The sequence below is a fragment of the Cotesia glomerata genome, linkage group LG5, assembly GCF_020080835.1.
Source record: "Cotesia glomerata isolate CgM1 linkage group LG5, MPM_Cglom_v2.3, whole genome shotgun sequence".
Lineage (NCBI taxonomy): Eukaryota > Metazoa > Arthropoda > Insecta > Hymenoptera > Braconidae > Cotesia > Cotesia glomerata.
In genome coordinates this window covers 12,840,119-12,867,932 of record NC_058162.1, presented here as the reverse complement: position 1 = coordinate 12,867,932, position 27,814 = coordinate 12,840,119, and the positions used below count along the sequence as shown (strand labels likewise).

General features: G+C 34.1%; 1 protein-coding gene across 1 annotated transcript; it reads left to right on the top strand.

The window, feature by feature from the left end:
* Window positions 1-26,321, top strand: LOC123265216 (serine-rich adhesin for platelets-like). The gene is made up of 2 exons (XM_044728872.1): window positions 1-410; window positions 25,144-26,321. Exons 1-2 carry the CDS (start codon window positions 146-148, stop codon window positions 26,124-26,126), a joined length of 1,248 nt encoding a protein of 415 aa, XP_044584807.1. The 5' UTR covers window positions 1-145; the 3' UTR covers window positions 26,127-26,321.
* The last annotated feature ends 1,493 nt before the right edge of the window (window positions 26,322-27,814 follow it).

Sequence of the window (27,814 nt, the reverse complement as noted above, 5' to 3'; positions counted from 1 at the left end):
GACTCTCGGCATCAAATGACTATAGTTCAAGAACTTATAAAAGATCTACAGTGTGTTCTGAGCATCAAATTGTTACGGCCTGAGAATTTACAAAGTACCAACAGTGTGTGTATTGAGAAGTAATTTTACTTCCAATCTTCTGGTTATGCCATTGGTGCCTGACACATGTGTCAAATGCAAGAGACCTGTTAAATCATCTGTTATTTGTAACACTTGTCAACAGCATTTTCATCCTGGTTGTGCACGAGATTATGTAAAAAACAGGCCGCTCACTGATTGTTGCAGAAAAAAATTTAACTATCTCCTGGGAAATTTAGATGCAAAAACGAGACTTGCTTCGATAAAATCTACTAGCTCTAACACCTCCTCAGTTTCTAGTTTCAAGTCTGCCAGCTCTTCACCTCTTGATCATATGTGACGAACGAAGTTTATGCCACTACACTCTTCTTTTATGTGAGATAAATGACGGGGGCTGCTTTCCTTTTATTTATTGTATTACGATTTAACCACAAAATATAATTCAATCTCCACTTTGATAATCGGAACGATAACAGTTAATAGTAGTGTCAATAAGAGCAGGCTCCATCGTTTATCAAGTGAAACCAACAGATTCTTTAGTCACGTAATATAAGTGGTCATATATCACTTCTGACTTCTGTATCTTAACACGTAGTAACCTGTAACAATCGATACCCTTATGGAACCACAATATCGCGGGAATCGTATAAAAACCCCTTGAAGATGTTCACCAGTGCTCAGACTGTCGAAGGCTCTCGCACTCGTCAGTTCTAAATTTCTATGTTAAATTCTACCAAGAATCTAACATAGAAATAAAGACGAGTACAACTACTTGCTGGCCAACCTAATCTTTTCTTTGAAAGTTGCTTACTCTCGTTAAAGAGGCTTAGGTGCTCTGAGAGCTGGTGCTTTTACAATTAAAATTATAATTTAGGGTTTCAATACCCAAACCAATATATTTATAAAGACTCAAATTAAGGAGCTCCTATGAAACGTTGTGCAAAGTTTAGTTTGTTAAGTGTATTAATAATTATAATCATATTTGTGCATTATCCAGAGTTATTGAAGATTATATTCAACAGCATTTATCAATTGTCCTTAAATTTGTATCATCTATTTAAATAATTTGTAAGTACAAATTGAATATATTTGAAGTGTGAAACCAATCATTTTCTTTCTTCTCATTCATAAGACCTGATTTCCAACTTACAGTAAGAAACGAGGTATTCACGAGTACCTATAATTCACCAAACCCACCTGCCTCCTGTTTTTCCTTCAGTTCATTAACTACCCTTGACCTTAGCCACGGGGTCGCAACTAGGGTTCCCCTATGATATAAGCCGCTCGATATCATCGGGATAGATAAAGAACAATTATTCAACCGGAAAAGACGCGATCAATTAATTATTTCATAGCTTAGGAATTTGAGATAAAAACAGACTTGAAAGTGTAGAATCATCCGGTAATCAGAAATATAAACTCTTTATCTAAGTAAACCTTTAATAATTATCATTTTAACAAAACTCCGCTGTCTCGACCTATTCGATCGTGACAGTAGAAAATTTGGTGACAGCGGTGGGATACACTGGTGAAAGAGTTTCTTTCTGTGTAAAGTCATCTATTCTTAATTAAACTCAATTTTCATAACACTTATTACATAACACTATTACAACAGCCGGTTTTTGAGAATAAATTATTTTACATCAAATAAACAAAATATAATCAAAGCCCACACATTGAGTATTACATCACTTTCTTGCATTATCTGTTAAATCTGTCAATTGACCATCAAACAAAATATTTTTGGTTGATCTGTCGAGTACATTGGGTGTCCAAAATAGCAATAACGTTTTGGATTCTTGATGAGGATTTAATAGATGATTAGTAAGTTAAACGAAAAACAGTTGCGACGGCGCTTTATAGTTGCGTTGCGCTCCCTATTTCGTTTAACCAGTTGAATGATTAACCTGTTTAGAGCCTAAATCGTTCAACGAAAAAAAAAAAAAAAAAAAAATTTACACAAAAATTTACACAAAAGAAAGTTGCGACGGCGCCTAAAAGGTTGCGTTGCGCTCCCTGTATTGTTTGGATTAGTTGAATGATTAACCTACACTGTGCCTAAATCATTCAGTGGAAAAATTTGGAACTTAAATTGATTTTCTCTAATGTTTTTTTATTTTCACGAATGAGGAAAATCCGTGGTCGTAGAGCTAAATCAAAGATATTGCTTAGCAAACGATTGCGTCAAACACTGTATCCTTCTACTAAGGAGATTGAATCACATAGCGACTCTACACAGACAGATACTCAAACTAACAATACAACTATAAAAATCGATAACACACCATCATCATCATCAAGCAGTACAACAAGTACAGGAGAAATTAGTAATAAAGTAGAATTAATATATCCACCAATAGAAGAAAGGCCAGATATCACATCAGATTTTATATCTCAATTTATAGATTCCTTATTAGAACTTCATGAAGACGAATTAGAGCCACTGATAAAATTTGAATATTTTGATTATATAGAATTATTCGATTTAAATTATTTTGGTTGTTTCAACGAGAATAAATAAAAGAGATATTTATTAAACATTATTAATTGAATATTTTTAAGTCAAAAATATTTTATAAAAACACATTTTACACATAATGAAACGTAAACAATCGGGAAAGCAATATTATTTAAGATCTCAAACAAAAAGAGTTAAGAATATTCCAGAAACTGAAAACTCTAATAATCAGGTTTCAAGTACTAGTAGTGACATTAATTCAGACAAAACCAGAAATTTAACCTTGCAATTGAATCAACCTATTAGGGATAATCAGAAACAATTCTGTGATTTGCTCGCATCCGTTATTTTATTACGAATCAATATTAAGGAACTCTATCTTGTAATAGAACGCATGTTAAAATTAGATAAACAATAAGTTTTTTTTAAAAAAAAAAAATAATCGAATATTAAAAATCTAAACATGGAGCAAGCAATTCAGGAAATGTCTCGTCATTTCGAGATTACTGATCGAACCATGACCTCATTAGGAGAGAATCTTACCATGACACAAGCATTAGCAATGGTCCCCAATTTTGATGGGCAAAACATGCCATTACGTTCATTTTTGCAGGATGTAGAACAAGCATTACAATTAGTTACTGAGGAACAGAAACCTGCTTTTATTACTAAAGTTCGTACAAAATTAAAAGATACCGCACGAGATGCATTAGAAGATAAAGAAATAGTAACAATAGAAAATTTATAAGACGCATTAAAAGAATATTTTTCTAAAAAGAAATCGTATCCTCAATATTGCGCAGATATTCAGGCAGTTAGATTAAAACAAAATGAATCATTACTTAGCTATTATACGCGTATTAAACGAATATGCACAAGTGCAATGGCATCATTACGTGAAAGTTTTAATAATGAAAACGAATTATCGGGTATGAAGAAAATGTTAAACGGACTAGCCTTGGAATCTTTTAAACGCGGGTTACCAGACGACTTAATTTATGGTGTTAGCGTTCAAAATCCTGCAACCCTTGATGATGCATATAAAATTGCTTTACGTCTTGAAGAAGATTTAAAAGGGAGTTCTCACCGAAATTCAAATTACTTAGCCTATGCAGCAATTCAACCCAATAATACAGATTTATCCCGTAAGACACGTATGGTTAATTTTGAAGACGAAGATCGGCGAGATGCAATCCCATTTCGATTTTTCCGAGATGATGGGTATAGACCATCATCCCCTCGTAACAAGTCACCAATACGTAGCTCCTCCCCCAATTATGAACGACGCATTGGCTCACCCTTACGGTCCAGGAGTATATCCCCTCGTCAACCAGTTCCCTATTTTACAATGCCTGGATATTTCCCACATATGCCTTATCTACCTTCAATACCTTATCAGTATCCTCCACGGGAAATGTATTCACCCCCTGTAAATTATAATTTTCCGTATCAACCATTCTTCAACGGTCAAAACAACAATCCGCCTAATTATAATAACCCTCCTAATTATAATAGTTACTCAACCTATAACCCTAACTATAATCCTACTAATAATTACAATAGACCTAATAACGGCTACGATAACAATTACAATAATAGTAATAGAAACAACGGTAATTCTCAATCGCCGGTACCTAATAAGGATCATTTAAACTCCGATCCGATTCGCCAGAAGGACGCCTTGACGAATCAAACGGAAAAGCGTCCATCAATGGTCAGATTTTTAACAATCGAACAAATGTAATGTGGACAAGGAACCAAGGTGGAAGAGGGCCGGTCGTTACTTTAAATGCTCCTGAAATATTATATGGTAGTGCTCGCTTTTTAGTCGACACCGGAGCCGACTTTATAAATATTATTCATAAAGATGCTTTTAGCCCCTCGTACAAGAATCAATACTAGTGATTCTGTTTATCTTAAAGGAATCACCCTCAATAAAATTAACACGCTAGGAACCACTGAGATAACATTCTTTGATAGGCGAAATTTCATGTTCTCAATGACCCCTTACCTACTCAGACAGAAGGTATAATCGGCATTGATTTCTTAGAGAAAGAAAAGGTAGAAATATCTTTTCATCATAAAACTATAGTTGCTAGTTCAGAACCAATTATGCCTATTCCATTTGAAAATTCAATCAAATCATCCGAAATTGAACCTGAACCTTCAGTATTTACATCATTAAAAGCTCGAACTCGCACTGTGATACCAATTAATCTTATACCCTCTAGTTTAAAACTGGATTTTTACCTCGTATTGAAACACATGAAAATATTTTCATCGGAAATTGTATAGTAACCAATCGTAACAATACCTGTTATGTAATTGCTATTAATGCCTATGAAGAAGATGTTGACTTAGACATTCCTCCTCAGGAATTAATTCCTTTTGATCATGGTGAAGAATCTGAAGACTTCTTCGATGATTCAGATGAACCTGGTGAACAAGTAAATGATCAAGACAGATTCGCAAGAATCTGTGATAGTCTTCGACTTGATCATTTAAATTCAATTGAGAAAGAACATGTTTACGCTATAATTAGAGAATTTCCATATCTCTTTCATTTACCCGGTGATCCTCTATCGGCTACCACTGAAATAACTCATTCTATTCCAACTGTGGATGAAATCCCTGTATCTGTCAAACAATATCGATTTCCCCCTGTACACAAAGAAGAGATAGCCAAGCAGGTTGAAAAATTATTAGAGAACGGTACTATTACTGAATCCGTTTCTCCGTATAATTCACCATTGTGGATTGTACCTAAGAAACCAGATTCAAAAGGAAACAAAAGATGGCGTTTGGTCATTGATTATCGACGATTAAATGAAAAGACAAAAGGTGATGCATATCCTCTACCTAATATAATTGAAATACTCGATAGACTAGGTGGTGCAAAATACTTTTCTATTTTTGACTTAGCAAGTGGTTTTCACCAAATTCGCATGGATCCAAAGGACCAACCTAAAACTGCATTTAGTACTCCCAATGGTCATTATGAATATACCAGAATGCCATTCGGTCTTAAAAATGCTCCTACCACTTTCCAACGGCTTATGGATAAGGTTCTTTTGGGTTTACAGGATCAGGAATTGTTCGTATATTTAGATGATATCGTTGTCTTTGCATGTTCTTTGGAAGAACACAATGTTCGTGTTCGACGACTTTTCAATCGGTTGAAAAATGCAAATTTGGTATTACAAACCGATAAGTGTGAATTTCTGAATTTGGAAGTCGCTTATTTAGGACACATCATTGGTAACGGTGGTGTACGTCCAGATCCTAAGAAAACTGAAGCTATTGAAAAATTTCCAATTCCTAAAAACGCAACCAATGTTCGTCAGTTTTTAGGCTTGGCTGGTTATTATCGCAGATTTATAGAAAATTTCTCTGCTCGTGCTAAACCCCTTAGTAATTTTACTTAAAAGGACACTCCTTTTAATTGGGCAGATGAGCATCAAGCAAGTTTTTGATGACTTGCGCAAAGCTTTATGCACTACACCGGTATTGCAATATCCCGATTTTACAAAACCATTTATTCTCACTACTGACGCCTCTGACATAGCTATTGGAGCAGTATTGAGTCAAGGTAAAATAGGTGAGGATAAACCAATTGCTTATTTATCCCGCTTATTGAGCCCTCCTGAAATGAATTATACCACAATGGAAAAAGAATGTCTCGCTGTAGTTTATGGAATATTACATTTTCGACCATATTTATATGGACAGCATTTCACATTAATCTGTGACCATGAACCTTTAAAATGGATTGATTCAGTCAAACCGCCAGTTCAGCGATTGATTCGTTGGAGAATTAGATTAAGAGAATATGAATATACCTTCATTTACAAACCCGGTAGATTTAATATAAATGCTGATGCATTATCTCGCAATCCGGTGGTATTACCAGTTGTACCTCAGTCGCAGGCAAAAATCTCTGCTCGATTATCCACTTCTATCGCTCAACATGCAGAGCGAATGAAAGCTGCAAAGGAAGCTGCCCTATCTAATGTTAGTAGTATAGGTGACAGGTGAAGCTAGACAACGACATGCAATGATGAAACCACCACCTCCAATTAAACTTAAATCAGCTCTAAAGAAAATCGGACCAGTGCAAAGATCTCCCTATTCAAACAAAAAGAATCCCAACCTATTCCTCCGGTTGCACAGGGCAGGAATAGCGGGTTCCCTAGCCTTGTACCTAATCAAATTCCTCCATTGAAGGATCAGGAAACAGACAAGCCGTCATCTATCAAAGATTATACTAAAATAACTTATGTCGATGATTCTGATACTAGTGATACTTCCCCTGAAATGCCACCAAGGATGCCTCTTCTACCTAATGTCATTGAATTGACTTCAGGTCATTCATCTACTTCTGATAGTTATTATTGGGATCCCCGTGGTATAGATTCACTCCGCACTCCACGTAAATCTCTGGTTACCTTTCGCGATCCAGTAGGTAGTTCAACACCCTTTCGTGTTCGTAGTTCTACCGACACAGAATCGGATGATCTTAACGGAACCTATACAAAAGGTAGAGCTAGTAAACGTTGGGCTGGTTTTGCCAGTTATACCCGAACTCCTTTCTTCATTTCAAGATATCGAAAAAGAGGAGCTGGTGGAACCTCCAACCTTCGATACTGAAAAATCAATAGCCGACACTATTCCTAATGAATTATACTATCCTGGGATATCTGATGTCTCAGATGACCTAAACCTATCAATTCATACTTCTAATGAAAATCTAACGTATTTTAGAGATAATTATTTACACTTTATTCCTGCAGATTGTGAGCTCACTACTATAGTCTCTAGATTATTAATAGATACTGATAAAATAGATCCCCAAGATTTAAAATTGAAAAAGCCTAAACTAAATCAAATATTAATAACCAATAATGGTAAATATAAAATATTCAGCGCAGTAATTAAGAAAAATCATTTTGATGAATTCTCTCTTCAAAACTTTAAAACTCTACTAAATTCTTTTAAAGACGTTATCAAACGGTATAATATCAAGACATTACGAATTTCAAAAACAGGTGATATGCTTGAAGAAATAAATCAATCATTGATTACCAGTTTGCTTAAAGAATATTTAGGAAATTGTGATTGTTCAGTAACAATTTGCCATGGTAATGTTACCATACCCGAAGATGATATCCGAACAGACATAATTGCAGAATATCATGAAAGTCTAACCGGTGGACATAAGGGCATTACTAAAACATATCGCCGAATTCGCGAACGATTTTATTGGCCTAATATGCGTGATGATATTACTGAATATATTCGAACCTGTAAAAGTTGCCAAGAACAAAAATTGGTCCGTATTAAAAATAAGGAACCAATGATCATTACTGATACTCCCGCAGAACCCTTTGATAAAATTTCAATCGATACGGTAGGACCGTTACCCTTAACTCCGTCCGGAAATCAACATATTTTAACCGTCCAAGATAATTTAACCAAATATTGTATAGCTGTACCTATTCCTAATATTAAGGCCGAAACTATCGCCGATGCTTTAGCTCGTAATGTAATAATACAATTCGGATCTCCTCGAGTAATACTGAGTGACCAGGGTAGATCGTTTGTCAGAAAAATATTTCATCATTTAGCTAAATTATTTAGAATCAAACAAGTTACTACTTCTGGTTATCATCCTCAAACAAATGGAGCCTTAGAACGTAGCCACATAGTACTTACCGAATTTATCAAACATTATGTAAATAAATACGAAGATTGGGATAAACTTGTACCCTTCGCAATGTTTTCATATAACACGTCCATGCATGAATCAACTAGTTTTACTCCTTTTGAATTAATTTATGGGAAAAGAGCTCGTATACCTAGTGCATTTCCCCCTCCTGATAAAACCCAAACCTATGGATCATATCTGCATGACTTAATAAATCGGATGGATGATATGCGAAATCTAGCAACCCATCAATTAAATAAATCTAAACACCGCTCAAAACGAAATTATGACGAACACATAAAACCTGGTATCTTTAAAGTTGGAGATCAGGTTTATGCAATAAAAGAACCCCGTAAAGGTAAATTCGATTCTCATTATAAAGGTCCATATACTATAACAGAACTACTAGACAACAATACTGCCATAATCAAAGACAAAACAATAAACGCTCACTCAAACATATTGATAAATTAAAAATTTGTAACACACGAAAATCTTATAGTGATACCTCAGACTAATATGTATGTTCTATGTTCACTAGGATTGGAAGTCATGAATTTGATTAATTCTTGCTCTTGGATTCTATGGGTAATACCAACAGTTATGGGATTTATAGCCTACGACTGCAGCACTCCATTAATAAATATAACCTCATTATCATTAGTAGACATCAAAGATTGTAAGCTACCTATAGTGGAACCAACAATCACTAAAACAAAAGTGCAACTGTTACAATCAATAAAGGTTACTCATGTACAAGTTATTCAGTGCAAGCTTTTAATTTATAGGAAAATTAGTTATTGCGGTATACTTAATCATTTATTCGGAGTTCCAAATGGTGACGTCGAATTTATTAAAGAAATATCGCGTGAACAATGCAAAGTAATTCATGAACTTGGTATTTACACTCTTCACGATACCACACACTCTCAAATTGTTAGAAACGGTACCACTAGAACCCCAATTAAATTGGTAGGATCATACACTACTAGCGGTAATTGTAAAACCGGATCTTATACCGACGATTACGGAAGTTGGGATGACGTAGTTGTAACGGGTTTTGCTACCTTTGAAATACAAGATTATTTAGCATCTGTTAATTTAGACCAAGACGAAATCATATTAAGATCAGGAGTTCGTTGTCTCCATCGACGTGGTGAATGTATTGATTCGGAAGGTGGAAATACTTATTGGGAAACACTACCCCGTGATCACTGTAATTCTCGTAAATTCTCTATCCTATACGAAGGCGAAGCTAATAAAATCTATTCTCCTGCTAGTAAGAATGAGGTTTACTCGGTTATCAGTGATGGCATTACTTTTGCATTGAAAGCAACGGACACATTCGTGAATTGTATATCTACTTTAATTCGTACCGAACATCCTAGACTTTTTATTCTTGATATTGAAAAGGGTAGTTTCTTTAGAACATCAAATAAAATAGACGCAAAATCTATGGATCTTTTCACTTATGTTAATACTAAATTCGTTTACCTTGAACAACATTTCCATAAACAATTAGTTGAATTATATAATGACATAATAAAACAATCTTGTGAAATAGAAAGAAGAGTTTTACAAAACGCTATCATAATCGCCACATTAGCACCCGACGAATTCGCGTTACAATTCCTCAAAGAACCAGGATATATTGCTCATGTATTGGGAGAAGTGATAAGGTTCGCAAAATGTACACCTGTAGAAGTAAAATGTAGAGAAACTGAACATTGTTATCAGGAATTACCAGTAGTACGTGGAGAGAGCGAAGTTCCATATTTTATGTTACCAAAAACACATATATTAGTAAAAACCGGTACTCAAATAGACTGTAACCCTCTTTTAGCACCCGTCTACCGTTTACAAAACGCTTGGTATGAGTTTACACCTAGACCTTCGCTAGTACCTACTCCACATCATCTTTCAATGACTACCAATTATTCCTGGACTTACGTTTCAGCACAAGGTTTAGCAACAGGTGGTATTTACTCTGACGCCGATATTGAAAGACTAACTGATCACTTAATGTTCCCCATCGAACGCACCGCAATATTACACACAATAGCTAGGGGAGCAACTGGTCAACAAATAGCAGATAGTTCTATAAAAATTAATTCTTTAATCGATGAAGCCGCATTTAGAGAAACCCTAAGTAAAGCATGGGGAAAAGTTTATAACTTCTTTAATACCATTGGAACCTTTAGTGTAACTGTAGTTGGATTTTACTTGACCTTTAAAGCTATTAAGTTTGTTTTAGATACCTTAATTCATGGTTACGCATTGCATGCAATATACGGATGGAGTATTTGGCTAATCGGTGCATTATGGGATTCCGTAACAAACCTTCTATTACATCTCCGTTTTAATGGTGAAGACCAACCCGAAACTGAGACCAAAATATGTAGGGATGATAGTAAAAATTCCGAACGTCGAGAACGACTCTATCCCTATATACCACATAGTATTACCAATGAGCCTATTACTCCTCCCACATGTCCTACCATTACACAACTTACATATTCAAATGAAGAAACCAAATCAATAAACAATCAATTATTACAAAAACACGATTAAATTTTTCATTTTTCTATATAATTTCTTTTACTTTCTTTTAGAATATTCCCCAAAATGGAGAAATTCTATCTGGGAATTCTTCTCATCATATCAGCTGTGATCTTGACTACTAATGGAAGTGCTGTGAATTTCCGGCCATTTGATTTTAAAACTGGTATTTACTTCGAGTATTTGGAAAACGTCCGGCTCACCAGAAACAACTGGAAATTAGTAACACTATTTAACCTAACTGATCTTGAACTTAATTGAGACCAACAATTTCTAATCTACAAATAGATTTGATTGATCAACAATGCGAAGCATACATTAATCTTTCAGATTGCCGTCAGTATATCGAACTAAATCTCTATAATCATATGATTCAACAAATAGACTTGAAATTAACTGAGCTAAGTCGATTATTACAGGTAGACAATGAACAAACAATACCCATAAACTCTGATAAAGAGGTCATATTCCGTAGATATATTATGGATTTAAGTAACATTTTTCCAACGATATTAAATATACATACTCATATCTATAAGTACAGCCAAATCATTGACGCTGAACTTTTCTTTGAACAAGCACGTTTATTTAAAGTCAAAGGGAAATATGACAATCTAGTGCAAGACATCATTAAGCTCCTTAATCAGACTAATCCATCACCTCCAATATACTTTAATTATCTAAGAGAATGGAATATTTATATCAGAGAATACTTTTCTCAATACCTTGATCATGCCAATAATGTAATAGAGACAGTAACTTATGCCATGTCGGGAAAATTAAGTCCTCGAGTTCTAAGTCCTCGAGTACTTTCACAAGCCCTAAAGGAATTTCGAGCAAACTGTACAAGTTGCAATTTACTAATTGATCCTGATGATATTTATTTAGGAAAAGTTGAAGTAAAATTCGACCTTTTTCAAAATTTCTTGTTCTTTTCTATAAAAGCTCCTCTTTTAGACTCTGTTGAATTCAGCCTCTTAAAAGCTCATCCTTATCCAGTTCCACAACAATGTGGAAACAAAACAATGTCCGCGTTCATACAACCTAGCTCTGATTATCTATTAATGTCCTCCAATAACCGATATTCCCCCATAACCCGGGATGAACTAAACCATTGTTATAAGTTCAAAGATTTCCTAGTATGCAAACCAAATTTTGTCTTTTTCGAAAATACCTCAAACGCAATTTGCGAAATAGATTTATTGACCACTCATTCACGAAGCAACTTACCCTCTCAATGCATTATTAAAATAAATAAAGATTTCAGACCATATTGGAAATCATTGGAAAAAGCAACCGGTTGGTTATTTTCCGTTTCACATGTTGAATTACAGGAAATAAGTCATTACAAAATAGTAGATAAAATAGAGATTGTTGATTCAGGAATACTTACTTTAACCGATCCTTCCCACTCTTTAATAATTAATGACATTAATTTAATTGGATTCTTAAATGACTCAGAAGTCATCACTTCCCAATCTACATATGAATTAGACTTAATACAGATTCGACCCAATATTTGTGAGCTAGAATTTCCTGAACCAACCACCTCTATCCCTAACCAGTTATCATATGATTTTACTTTAAACAAGATTTTACATAAAATTCAGAACGTTGTCATCCATAATCATCCTAATCTCAATACATCATATCTTATTTTTGGCATGCTCCTAATTATTTCTATTATTATCACTAACATATTATATTTTAATTCCAGGAAACCAGTTGGAAATAGTCTTATTGAATCATACAGTCAGACTGAACCTACTTTCATTGAACCTGAAACGCATATATATGACATTCCTTCCAGTAGTGTAAGATCATTAACAACCTCACCAACCAATCCCGAGGATGAATCTAAATCTATCTACGTAGAAATGCGTGATATTCGACGAACCCTAACTTTACAACCCATACCTGAAGAAATTTAAATTCTAGCATCTTTCTTATTATTCTCCTAATCCTAAAATGTACCCTTTCAAACAAACTAGAGGTATAACTAAAGATTTTGTTGATCTCATTGTTCGAATAGTCGGTAACGATTTGAACCTACCCGAAATAGATTTACCTGAATCATCCTTCAACACTCATGGTAACAGGGGTTACCTTGCAGCATATATTATTTCTGTAAATGAAGAAGTAAAAACAATAGTAAAAGACAAGATTGAGCAATATATGCCAGAATATAAAAGGGAACTACGTTGGAAAAAGCAATATTACCAGGATCCCCTTTTTCCTAATAGATTATTACCCAGATTATTTAATGAAGATACTCCTGTTCATATTAGAACACCCTATGATAATTATGTATTACACATACTTAAAGAATTTGTAGGGAGTGTTTACAAATGGAATCTTCCTTCAGCTGAGTTAGTAGCTTGGGATTTCTTTGTTGAACTTCCTAACTCTTTGGAATTATTTTATCAGCCATTTCTCTCGGGCCGAACAAGGCATAGTCCTCGTAATTATAGAGAAGAAATCTTATATTGGTTTTCTAGACGAATGCATTATATTCAAAATCCTCATGATGAACTAGTTCCTTCACCCCCTAGACTACCTTATTACAAATTACTTAATTTGGAAGTACTCTTTTTAAATAACCGCCGATTGAAGAAACCAAGAAATAGACGCCCGGTAAAGCATTTCCAAAATTGGCCATTCTGTGGACAAAAGAGAAATCCTAAAGCCTTCCACCAAGATTGTACAATAACACTACCCATTTATTTGCCCCAAGAAATTGAGGATAGTTGCAAAAGATACGGATTATCTTGTTGTAAACAGCTTCTACCAGCGGTAGAATTAGGTTATGCTTCCTACTGTACTAAATGCATTGATTTGAATATTTATTCTTATGATTTTGGCATCCACTATCCTCGAATAGATGAAGAAGTACATTGTAACAGGGTAAATTACCCTTAATCGATAAGTCACCAGAGATCGATAACTTTTCGACTAGCATTTGAGCGCATCGATCTTCGGGCCTAGAGAGAGAGCAGGAGGGGGTATTTTTGGGGTCGTTATATAGACGAGCCATGCGTGGTGTCCGGGGAAGTAGTAAAGTGTTGGAACGAGTAACATCAAGAAGTCCAAAGAAGGAAGCGAGTATCAACCATAGAGTTTCTTCAACCAAATTTACACCAGGTATTGGACTTTGGTAATGATGAGCCTTGGGGCCATATACCCGGCTCATCAAACACACTACTTCTCATTTTATTTATTCAAGTTTGGATAATTCAATTGTTTAATAATTTTGCTTAATAATAATTAATTATTTTAATCAATTTAATTTGTTAGCTTGTGAACAATTCCTCCTGGGGATTTTACACCCGAGGAATGTTCTAGACCTCCTGGGTTTAGGTCGTGAGTATCTAAATTGTTAATTCAGCTGGTTAATAATTATTAACATCTTAAGATTGGCTAAATTAAATTCATCTTTTGATTAATCAAATTTAATTAATTTCTGAACATCGAGAAATATTCGAGTCGGCAGCTCACGACCAGTCAAACATTAGTACCCGAGGTCAAGCCAATAACGAACAACGTCGTCCATTTTTTTGAGCGCGCAAATTCCTTGAGAATTTGATGACGCAGTAAATTTATAAAATCAATGCGTGGACTATTTTATAATTTATAGCAATTGAATTACCACGTAATTAATTATTTTTACATTAATCATTTTTTATTGATTTATATTTTTATCATTTATTGAAAATCACTTAATTATTTATTGGAAACAATTTTAATTACCGGAAATTGAATCATTGAGAAAACTGCGACGCATTTAGTAATTGAACGTCGTGGATAATTTTCTGTAATTACTTTACACCGAGGCGAATTATTAATTATCCAATCGTCATTCTCAAATTACTAGAAAATAATTATTCCACGTGTTATTAATTATTGAGAATTAATTTACTAAATTTCGGAGCAGATAAGACTGATGTACCCGTAGATAAACTTTCGGCAAATAATTTGTATATTGAGAAATTACTAATTAATTATCTAATTTGATTGCCAATTTCTACTTGGGTTGTCTTATATATTGAAGTCATGTACTGGAAAATTGTCAATAATTTAATATCATTGTTCCGGTAGAAATTGTTATGAAACTATTTATTGTGTGGATTACGTCCGAGTAAAAATTTAGTTAATTTTATAAAGAATGTTCTTCGAAAGAATTTAAGTTAATGCGCAGAGTTAAGCTCGTATTAAATTTGGAATAAAAAGAAGCGTCGGTTTTAAGCCGGGATTTTAAGAAGTAAATTTTGTTAATTCGTGAGAATAATTTATGGTTTTATTGTAAGCTAATGACTGAACAATTTTAGTGAAAATTAACGTTGTAAAATTTTGGAGTAATTTTGTAATCCAGAAAATAAAAGTAAAGTAGAGTCAGTGTGTGTGAGACGCGTGGGATATGTGTGTGGAGATTGTGCGGGTTAAGAGTGTGCGATTGTACGGGTTCTCTGCTTGTTGATGGTTTGCCGAATAGAGCAATTCGTACAGTCCTAGAAGCCGTTGTATAGTCGCCAAGTGGGGTACAACGGTAGTAAGATAGAAACTGCAGTATAGTCGCTCCATATGAGGGTACTGTGGGATTAAGAATTTTCTTGGACGACCCCTACTTGTTGATGGTTTGCCGAGTAGGGTAATCAAATCTTAGTGCGACGTTTTCTACTTGTTGATGGTTTGCCGAGTGGAAGACTAGCGTTAAGTTGGAGTAGCCGGTTTTAGCCCGAAATCCTCCAGTAGTTGTAAGTGAAGTAGTTGTAAGTGAGTACGTGCAAGGGCACGAGTTGTGAATGAGTTGTTAATTTTGTTGTTGAATAAAAACCGGTTAATTTGTTAAATAAAAATTTATTCATTTTCAGAACAACCTTCCTCCACTCTCTCTCCCTGTAGATTAATAAGCTCAGCTCTGGCATCCGGTTCCAGGAACCGAGAAAATAACCCTGGTGGCGCCCTGAATCAGCATTAGAGTCATTTATTGTTGAATATATTGTTGTTGTTAAATTTTTGTCAGGGGCCTTAAGTACGGAAACGGGTCACCCGTTACACTGGCGCCCTAACATTGAAAAACCCAAAGAGAGAGAGGGAAGGCCGGAAATAAATAAATTTTTATTGAATATTTAAAAATTAAATAAATAATATCAGTCATTAGCTATTTTTAGTTTGGGAAAAAGTTACTCGAGTTTAGAGTATAGTGAAACTTAAGTTTATTGAATTTTATCAAAAAATATTTTTTTTAAGTATTTATCTTTTTCTTAATTCTGTAATTAAGAAATTAAAATTTATTATAACAGGAAGTGTCATCAATACCCAATAGCTTGTGGTAGCATAGCCTACGTGTCACAGCTATTCAGGGGATTAAAAATTTACATTAACAAAGACAACATACCCAATAGCTGTGGTAGTATTAACTATGAGTCACAGCTATTCAGGGGATTAAAATTATCTACAACAAAGAAAGTATACCCAGTAGCTTGTGGTAGATTTTTTTACGAGTCACAGCTACTCAGGGGATTATCGATTATAATAATTACCAAATAAAACTCGGTAAAAATTAACACCTTGCAATAGAAATTTTTCTACGCAGTAAAGTCGAAAAATTACTCGAACAAAATTTTACACGACGCTACCGAGGTTAGTGACGTCAGCGCCTTTGTCTAGTTCGGAAAATTTTTTTTGGCATTGTCTTCGCGCACTTGGTAACAACGTAGTTATCGAAACTTGCATTTATTATAAAATTTAATCCGCTTACTAAAATTTTACTTTCTTTTAAAATAAAATCATACAATAATTTTCCTTATTTTAATCTTTTGAGTATTTCGGCAAATTAAAATTAAATTTTCTAGTTATTATCTAAATACAATTGCAATAGTTTAATTTGAATATTGAAATAATTATTTATAATTATTATAAACTTAAATTTCTCCTCGATAACACTAATTTTTTTTCTCTCGATTTATTTTTGGAAAATTTTATTTTGAAATTTAATTCCGAAATCGTTCGATTTTTTTTAGAAATTAATTTTTGAAATTTTTTTTTTTTTTTTTTAAGAAAATTATTTTTCAAAATTTTATTTTAACAAATTAAGAACTTAAATGCTGTTAGGATTCCATTTTGAATTTTCTTTGGTAGATTATATTTTTTATATTTTTTAATAATTATTATTCCAAAATATTTCAGAATTTTTTTAGAAATCTAGCTTTCGAAATTTAATTACAAATTCTATTTTGAAAATTATTTGGAAATTTATTTAGATTTGGATTTTTTCCTGAAACTTATTTTGGAAATTTAAGTTCGAAACTAAATTGATAAATTATTTTCAATATTATGTACAAATCTAATTTATGTAATTTATTTTTTTTTTGTAGATTCAAATTAAAATTTTTTTTGTAGATTCTATTTTACAGAAATCTTATTCGATAATTTACAAATTTAAAAATTTTTTTTTACTTAATGTAGTTATTCTTGGGCAATTTATTTTCGAAATTTAATTAGAAATTTTTTATTCTATTTCTTTAATATAATTTCAAAAAGTAAATATCCAAAATGAATTTCGAAACAATTTAAGTTACTAAATAAATTTCAAAAAAAATAAAATTCGGAAAAAAAAAAAAAAAACTTTTTACGGACGAAACAAATAATATTTTACAATGTTACCTCCAAGTGGACCGAGAACTAGGTCTCAAGGACTCGTTGAAGAGCCAGAAAGTGACTCTCGTTGAGTTTCTTTAGGAAGAGGCCGAGGTAGAATATCACCATCTACCACAGTTAACCCCGGAACCAATGTTGGACAAAGACCCTTGGGGGAGCATACTCAAATACCCAGGTCAAGCGTAGTGCCTGCACCTATGGGGGAGTTGACTCAATTATACCCGGGTCTTACTCAACAGAGGTCCGCGGGGAGCATACTCAAATACCCAGGTCAAGCGTAGTGCCTGCACCTATGGGGGAGTTGACTCAATTATACCCGGGTCTTACTCAACAAAGACCCTTGGGGGAGCATACTCAAATACCCAGGTCAAGCGTAGTGCCTGCACCTATGGGGGAGTTGACTCAATTATACCCGGGTCTTACTCAACAGAGGTCCGCGGGGAGCATACTCAAATACCCAGGTCAAGCGTAGTGCCTGCATCTTCGGGGGAGTCAACACAAGTGATCACGGGTCTCAATCAACAACGATCCGCGGGAAACAGGGTCACACATTCGAATATTGTCGAGGTCCTAGGAGGCTAGTTTGTAATATCTGCTATAAAGCAGGACAGGTGAGACAGACTTGTCCTTTAGCTGCTCTGGCGAATTTTTTAACCTCTATCAGACTTGATAAATCCTGGGTCAATTGTACAACATCAAAAAAATAGTTAGTGATAACTCGTAGTTTCCCACGTGCTTACTAACAGAACTGAAGACTGAGGAAACAATTCACATTATAGAGAGACATTCGATTACCACTCTGTTCTCGTGGGCCAGATTCGGCGAATGATTATGGACTGTTAATTTTTGTTTCTGATGAAAAGATACATGGTTAATTTTGTTACAAAAAAAAAAAAAAAAAAAAAAACTGAAAAAAATAAAAGTGATCATCGCATAGCGATTTGTTGAACCACTCTGTACAGAGGAGGTGTTGAAAGTGAGTATCCTATGACAAAACCCATTACTGGGTCTTTCAATTAGAATATTGGAATCGTGTATATTTTTCACCAGAACAAAATTCAAAAAAACTCAGAAACAGAACAAGCATCTGTCCCTGAGTTGTTATATGAAGCTTAGAACCATCACTGGACCTCTCAATTAAATTGTGGTAATCCTAAATATTTTAATTTGAACAAGATCCTGAAAAAAACTCAGAAACAGAACAAGCATCTGTCCCTGAGTAGTTTTACGTAACTGGAAATCATCATTGGGCCTTTCAATTAAACTATTGAGATATTGGATATTTTTATTCGAACAAATTCTGGAGTAATCTCAGAAACAGAACAAGCATCTGTTCCTGAGTGAGAATTAGAAGTTGAAAACTCAGTGTGAACCAGCAAAGAGTCAACAAGTAGATTCACCGACCATCAACATGTCTTCGTAAACATCATTGTACTATTAACGCTCCAACAGACACTAGATAGAGATAGTGAGAGATCTTTTATCAAATAGGAGAGGGTACGAAGATATTCAAACATTTGGTTGTTGGTGATCTACAAGAGTATCTGACCAAGAAGGAGTGCTTCTTGTTAATCACTCTGATGATAAAAGTAAGAGTGGAGCACCTTTCATAATTCGAGTCAGACAGCTGGAGAACCTTTATTGTGTATTTTACCCGACCTAGGTTATTCCTTGGTCCTGGGGATGGACTTCGTGGTGAAATTCAGGTGTACGAGATACCGATCTCGGTGTCATCTAATTTATAAAAAATTCGGAAAAGACACAGAGCATGTGACTTTTGTCTCAATTGTCAGCTCCGTGATATAAAAACTAGATTTACAACTACAGTAGGAGCACCTAGCTGCAGTTTGGTAAGGGGGAGGCTGAGATGCTATCTCAAGCTCACGGAGCTGATGACCAGAAGTGTCCAAACTGTTCGAACGAGGCGGGGTCGGAGACGTCTTTTAAGTCAGTGGAGGCTTCAACCAACGCTGTGTCATCAATTGAGCCCATATCTGAGCCAAAACCCAGTCCAACTTCAACGCGGTCTACACCAGTATCACCTAGAAGTCTAAAATTTTTTCTTTTGAGTCTACAGAGTCGACAGGAGGTCCAAAGCGTTATACCCGGACATGAACTGAGGTGTCCCAGGGTGCTATTCCTAGTCAAGTTTAGTTCCAGCAAACAACTCTGTTAAACCAAGGTCGACAGTGTCTTCCAGAGTTTATTTAGGTCACAAGTTCCAACGCACGGCTACGTCAATGTACCCAATACCTGCGCCTGGTGGGCCATGAGGAGGACGTGTACTTGTTTCAATGGACCTCGTCATCTGTTAGTTTTGTTTTCTTTTGGTCCTGGAGAGGTTGAAGATCGATACACCCAACTGCTGGTCTGGTAAGGGGGAGTGTAACAGGGTAAATTACCCTTAATCGATAAGTCACCAGAGATCGATAACTTTTCGACTAGCATTTGAGCGCATCGATCTTCGGGCCTAGAGAGAGAGCAGGAGGGGGTATTTTTGGGGTCGTTATATAGACGAGCCATGCGTGGTGTCCGGGGAAGTAGTAAAGTGTTGGAACGAGTAACATCAAGAAGTCCAAAGAAGGAAGCGAGTATCAACCATAGAGTTTCTTCAACCAAATTTACACCAGGTATTGGACTTTGGTAATGATGAGCCTTGGGGCCATATACCCGGCTCATCAAACACACTACTTCTCATTTTATTTATTCAAGTTTGGATAATTCAATTGTTTAATAATTTTGCTTAATAATAATTAATTATTTTAATCAATTTAATTTGTTAGCTTGTGAACAATTCCTCCTGGGGATTTTACACCCGAGGAATGTTCTAGACCTCCTGGGTTTAGGTCGTGAGTATCTAAATTGTTAATTCAGCTGGTTAATAATTATTAACATCTTAAGATTGGCTAAATTAAATTCATCTTTTGATTAATCAAATTTAATTAATTTCTGAACATCGAGAAATATTCGAGTCGGCAGCTCACGACCAGTCAAACATTAGTACCCGAGGTCAAGCCAATAACGAACAACGTCGTCCATTTTTTTGAGCGCGCAAATTCCTTGAGAATTTGATGACGCAGTAAATTTATAAAATCAATGCGTGGACTATTTTATAATTTATAGCAATTGAATTACCACGTAATTAATTATTTTTACATTAATCATTTTTTATTGATTTATATTTTTATCATTTATTGAAAATCACTTAATTATTTATTGGAAACAATTTTAATTACCGGAAATTGAATCATTGAGAAAACTGCGACGCATTTAGTAATTGAACGTCGTGGATAATTTTCTGTAATTACTTTACACCGAGGCGAATTATTAATTATCCAATCGTCATTCTCAAATTACTAGAAAATAATTATTCCACGTGTTATTAATTATTGAGAATTAATTTACTAAATTTCGGAGCAGATAAGACTGATGTACCCGTAGATAAACTTTCGGCAAATAATTTGTATATTGAGAAATTACTAATTAATTATCTAATTTGATTGCCAATTTCTACTTGGGTTGTCTTATATATTGAAGTCATGTACTGGAAAATTGTCAATAATTTAATATCATTGTTCCGGTAGAAATTGTTATGAAACTATTTATTGTGTGGATTACGTCCGAGTAAAAATTTAGTTAATTTTATAAAGAATGTTCTTCGAAAGAATTTAAGTTAATGCGCAGAGTTAAGCTCGTATTAAATTTGGAATAAAAGAAGCGTCGGTTTTAAGCCGGGATTTTAAGAAGTAAATTTTGTTAATTCGTGAGAATAATTTATGGTTTTATTGTAAGCTAATGACTGAACAATTTTAGTGAAAATTAACGTTGTAAAATTTTGGAGTAATTTTGTAATCCAGAAAATAAAAGTAAAAGTAGAGTCAGTGTTTGGTATTGAGACGCGTGGGATATGTGTGTGGAGATTATGCGGGTTAAGAGTGTGCGATTGTACGGGTTCTCTGCTTGTTGATGGTTTGCCGAATAGAGCAATTCGTACAGTCCTAGAAGCCGTTGTATAGTCGCCAAGTGGGGTACAACGGTAGTAAGATAGAAACTGCAGTATAGTCGCTCCATATGAGGGTACTGTGGGATTAAGAATTTTCTTGGACGACCCCTACTTGTTGATGGTTTGCCGAGTAGGGTAATCAAATCTTAGTGCGACGTTTTCTACTTGTTGATGGTTTGCCGAGTGGAAGACTAGCGTTAAGTTGGAGTAGCCGGTTTTAGCCCGAAATCCTCCAGTAGTTGTAAGTGAAGTAGTTGTAAGTGAGTACGTGCAAGGGCACGAGTTGTGAATGAGTTGTTAATTTTGTTGTTGAATAAAAACCGGTTAATTTGTTAAATAAAAATTTATTCATTTTCAGAACAACCTTCCTCCACTCTCTCTCCCTGTAGATTAATAAGCTCAGCTCTGGCATCCGGTTCCAGGAACCGAGAAAATAACCCTGGTGGCGCCCTGAATCAGCATTAGAGTCATTTGTTGTTAATTAGTTGTTTTGTTTAATTTTTGTCAGGGGCCTTAAGTACGGGAAATAAACCACTCGTTACAACATATTAAATGTGATGATTGTAAAGAATTGCTTTTTGAACTTTCTGACCTTGGCTCGTGTTTATCATGCATGATCCCTCATAAGTATTATGAAGATGAAGATCTAATGACTGGTTATCGTACCTTGAATAAAGTAAAAACAGCTTTGAATATAATATCTTTATTTGTTCATCGTAAACTGAATACTAATGATAATGATAACGACAAGAATAATGATTATTATTTTGATTATGATTATTCTTCTTATGATGAGCTTTATCTTTAATCATCATTATTCTTTTCCTTCCTATAACCTAATATTTAAACACTCATCATTTCTTTTTTTTTAGGTAGTTACCAGGAGAGAGGAAAGGATTTGAACAATCTACATATTTATTATATTTATATGCATGCTTAGTCGTGTTTTGTATGTTTCCTTTGTACACGTATATCTATGTTAGAAATTAAACAACATGCCAAGAAGCTGCTAAGGACTTTCACTGAGAAATTCATGGGGACCACTTGGATTGTAGCTTGCTACCCCTACGCCCCTGATTTCAAATAAATCATTAATTGTGTGATTCTCCAATAGGGAGATTTATTTAATAAGAATATTTATCCAGCTATTAGCATGTGTAATCTAGTTATATGTTCGTACCATAATCTAGAAGAATTATAATCAACCAAAAATATATAATGAAATACGTATTATAATACTATCTCTCAATATAATTTTTCTAGATTAAGAATGCCTGTGTGGAACAACCAGTAGTATAGTATACCTAAATATAAAATAAAAATTATCAACTGACTTCAAACAATTGAGACTGACTTACTAAGACTGTTACTAAGAGAGAAAAGAATTAATAATAATGTATATTTGGTCACCTTAAAAATCATATTACTTATTCTCTGTTAATTATTCAATTATATTTTATACATATATACTATTTATTGATTCTTAACGTAATAAATTTGAAAATTCCAATGCTATGAAATAAGGAATCTTCAAATCTGGTCATGACCTATGCAAAGAAAGGGATTACTCGTTATGAATATATAAATTTTATAAAGAATTTTCTCGATGTTTTTACAATTGATCTATTTATATATTATATTGTATATCTTAAGCAATTATTATCCAAAGAAATTATATTGAACCATATTATCGAAGCAATGTACAATTTATACCAAATAAGTATCAGTACAAATAATCCATAATAGTAAAATAAGTAACAATGTTTCATAGTGAGTAAGAATTCCCTAATCAAAATCGATTCTTTTCTTAATAAGCTTCAAGTTTATAAATTAACAATATTACACACTACACTAAGCTACTTACATCACGTGTATGGCATTATAATTAAAGACCTCATCAGTAATTGGGACGACTTCAAGCACGGGCTAAACAACCTCAAATTTCTCCTTGCTGTCTCTACTTACGTCCTCCTTTTGGCAAACTGGAATTGCATGAAGCTGAGCCTATGTCACCTTCTTCAACAATTAATCAAAGTGCCCACTGATTATTTGTTAGTTCACTATCAATAAAATTGGTACAAAGAGCAATTGCCACTACAGACAATTCCAAAGCTCTGTAGAAGGCGACGCTGAAATGCCTTTTACCACAATCATGCTCAACAAGCACCGTGAACACCAATCATGGCCAAAAAGAATCTCTAATTTCTTAAAGGTTCGAAGAAATTGCCAACTATCTCCAACTACCTGGATTGATCAGCTACATCAAACCAAGGGGTGGACTTGCAGAGAATGCAGTTACTCAATGTTAATGGCAGGACACCTATACAACGTCTAGTCAATCGTCAAATATCCCTCCGAATTATAACTAATTATAAAAGCCATACATTACGCATTAAAATTGTAACACAAAACATTTACACTTTCTGGTAGTGGCACAAACGATCACCATTCACCTGTTTTAAGCTTAAATAAGTTAACCTTAAATAAGAGTCTTCGAGGACGAAGACGACTCTAGGCAGGGAGGTGTGACGAACGAAGTTTATGCCACTACACTCTTCTTTTATGTGAGATAAATGACGGGGGCTGCTTTCCTTTTATTTATTGTATTACGATTTAACCACAAAATATAATTCAATCTCCACTTTGATAATCGGAACGATAACAGTTAATAGTAGTGTCAATAAGAGCAGGCTCCATCGTTTATCAAGTGAAACCAACAGATTCTTTAGTCACGTAATATAAGTGGTCATATATCACTTCTGACTTCTGTATCTTAACACGTAGTAACCTGTAACAATCGATACCCTTATGGAACCACAATATCGCGGGAATCGTATAAAAACCCCTTGAAGATGTTCACCAGTGCTCAGACTGTCGAAGGCTCTCGCACTCGTCAGTTCTAAATTTCTATGTTAAATTCTACCAAGAATCTAACATAGAAATAAAGACGAGTACAACTACTTGCTGGCCAACCTAATCTTTTCTTTGAAAGTTGCTTACTCTCGTTAAAGAGGCTTAGGTGCTCTGAGAGCTGGTGCTTTTACAATCAAAATTATAATTTAGGGTTTCAATACCCAAACCAATATATTTATAAAGACTCAAATTAAGGAGCTCCTATGAAACGTTGTGCAAAGTTTAGTTTGTTAAGTGTATTAATAATTATAATCATATTTGTGCATTATCCAGAGTTATTGAAGATTATATTCAACAGCATTTATCAATTGTCCTTAAATTTGTATCATCTATTTAAATAATTTGTAAGTACAAATTGAATATATTTGAAGTGTGAAACCAATCATTTTCTTTCTTCTCATTCATAAGACCTGATTTCCAACTTACAGTAAGAAACGAGGTATTCACGAGTACCTATAATTCACCAAACCCACCTGCCTCCTGTTTTTCCTTCAGTTCATTAACTACCCTTGACCTTAGCCACGGGGTCGCAACTAGGGTTCCCCTATGATATAAGCCGCTCGATATCATCGGGATAGATAAAGAACAATTATTCAACCGGAAAAGACGCGATCAATTAATTATTTCATAGCTTAGGAATTTGAGATAAAAACAGACTTGAAAGTGTAGAATCATCCGGTAATCAGAAATATAAACTCTTTATCTAAGTAAACCTTTAATAATTATCATTTTAACAAAACTCCGCTGTCTCGACCTATTCGATCGTGACACATACATTTAAAGCTCGTGGATCTACCTCACTTGTTCGCTTATCCACAGCTCGTGTATCAACCTCATTGAAATCACCCGTCACACCAAATACACCGATATCTCCTGGTCCAGACTCAGTATTTCATTCATCTATTCCATCACCAGAAATGTTGCAGCTACCTTCAGACTGGTTTGAAAAGTCACTTGATGATAAGATGACAACTATGATGGAACAGTTCCTATCATCGAACATGTCAGTGAATAAGAAACTTGAAGATCTTAGTACGCAAATTACTGATCTCAAAAATTCACAAGCTGCTACTGTGGCTGACCTTTCGGAAGTTAAGATTAGTGTAAAAACAAATGCTGAGTCAATTTCGGAGTTGAACTCGGAAATTAAAAAATTAAAAGAAGATTATAAATCTAATATGAATACAATGCATAATAATCTAGCAGATCTGAACAAGATAGTCAATCTTGAAAACAGAGAAACTTCGTCTACTTCATCTCTATCAGGAAGTACAACTGAGTTGGTAATTGCAGGTATTCCCAATTCGGTGGCTGATAATTTATCGCCTTCTGAAATTCAGTCTGCTGTTTTAAATGCCCTAGAGTTGCCGCATCTGGTCAGTGACGTTTTGAGCGTTCGCGAATTTCAAAATAAAAGTAGACCGAGACAAGATAAGGTTAATCATTCTTATCTTGTTGATTTGAAGTCTTCTCGAGTGCGTGATTTCATTATAAGTTCGAAACGCAAGTCAAAAAATCTTTTAGCTAAAATTGTGTTTCCGGACTATGTTGATCAAAACTTCAAAGGTGCTATATACGTCAATGAATTTTTACTGCCTGAGATATATAAACTGCTTTTACAAACTAAAGAAAAGGCTAAATTAAAAAAGTTCAAGTATGTTTGGGTGACAAGCGGACAGATTTTTGTGAAGAGAGATAACGGCTCTGAAATTCTTAAAATAAATTGTGTTTCTGATCTTGCTAAACTTGATTAACGTTTGATTTAACTTATCCAAGATAAGTAGAAACTTATCTTGGAACTATCTCATTACTCAAACAATCAGTAAAGTGAATTCAGCTCTGCATTGTCTCAAAGTTAGAAAAAACATCTTCTCAACTCCTATCAGAAAATTATTAGTATCTGCAACCATCCTTCCGCTCATTGATTATTGTACTGTTGCATTGATAGATTCATCATGGATTCATCATTTGACAGCAATTTAAAACTTCAGCGAGCAATGAACTGCTCAATAAAATTTATCTTTAATCTCAAGAAAGATGAGCATATTACACTTTATTGACGAAAGCTGAGATGGCTATCGGTGAAGTATCGACGAATGTATTACATGAGTTGTTACTTTTACAAGCTACTTCAAGTTGGGAAACCCAATTACTTATGAGACCTGTTCACAGAAGACATTGATACCAGACGCTCTAATAGGTTAGCAGCTAAAAAACATTCTATTTTCAAATTACCTCATTTTGCTACTACCTATATGGAGCATTCATTCATTTATGGTAACTGTGATACGCCTGTGGGAAGAACTACCTGAGGAAATTGTAAATTCGAGTAGCATTGAAGTCTTCAAAAATAAAGTTTTTGACTATTTGCTAAATTTAGACAGTTGATAAATTAAACAATTGATAAATTAAATTTGTTGATTATAGTACTTTTTATACTAATTAAAGGATTTAAATTGAGACAATAGTCGAATCAGTTTAAAAAAGTTTAAAATGTTTAAAAGTTTTTGAAAGAAAGTAAATTTAAAATATTATTTTTGCAATATTATTCTAAAATTTAGGTTAAGAATTATGTACTTACATTTACATTTAATATTATTAACTTCTAAGATGAAAATATTTCGTATTTAAATTGCCATTTGGCCTGTGCCTTGGCATAAATAAAGTCTAAATCTTCTAATCTTCTTCTCTCTCTCTCTCTCTTATAGAAAGCAAGCCAGTTCCTTGATAGCCACACTTACTACAAAAATACTTGTAGTATAGGAAGTTTAGTCAAAGTTAACGTTAAGTTTACTTCAAGAATTGTACAGTAAAACTTATATACAATTGGTGTTGAAATTGTATAGCAACTTAACGTTCATCTACTGCCGCAATTTGAATCTAAGTTTTAACCAAATTTTAATCTATAAAAAAGTTATTGTTAAGTTGGGAAATTTTTTAATAAAAAATTACTGTAACTTCAACTGTAAGATTTAAGAAAAATTAATGTTACTTCAAGTTATATTTATTTGGACCTTCAAATTGATTAGAAAACTCTGATTTAAAAAAGTTTTTTGCAAGTTAATTGTCAATGAGCGTGTTCAGCCGAACTAAGTCCTCAGTAAACTTAGTTAGCCTAAGTATAGTCAAAGCATTCCATGCTATACATATATCTATCTACTATACTATACATATCTTACTAAGTTTATTCAGGACTTAGTTCGGCTGAACACGCTCAATCACTTCTTATAAAAAATTGATGAAAAATAATAGGACGATAAATAAAAATTTTAATGCTTTGTAAATAATTTTATAAAAGGTTTCAGAGTGTTTTTATACGTTTAAGAAAATTAAACATCATATAATTTCAGATATTTATTTTTATTAATAAATTATTAAAACATTTTTTTACATTTTTAGAGCTAAAAATGAAAATTAATCTGGCTGACATTTGATAACTTTA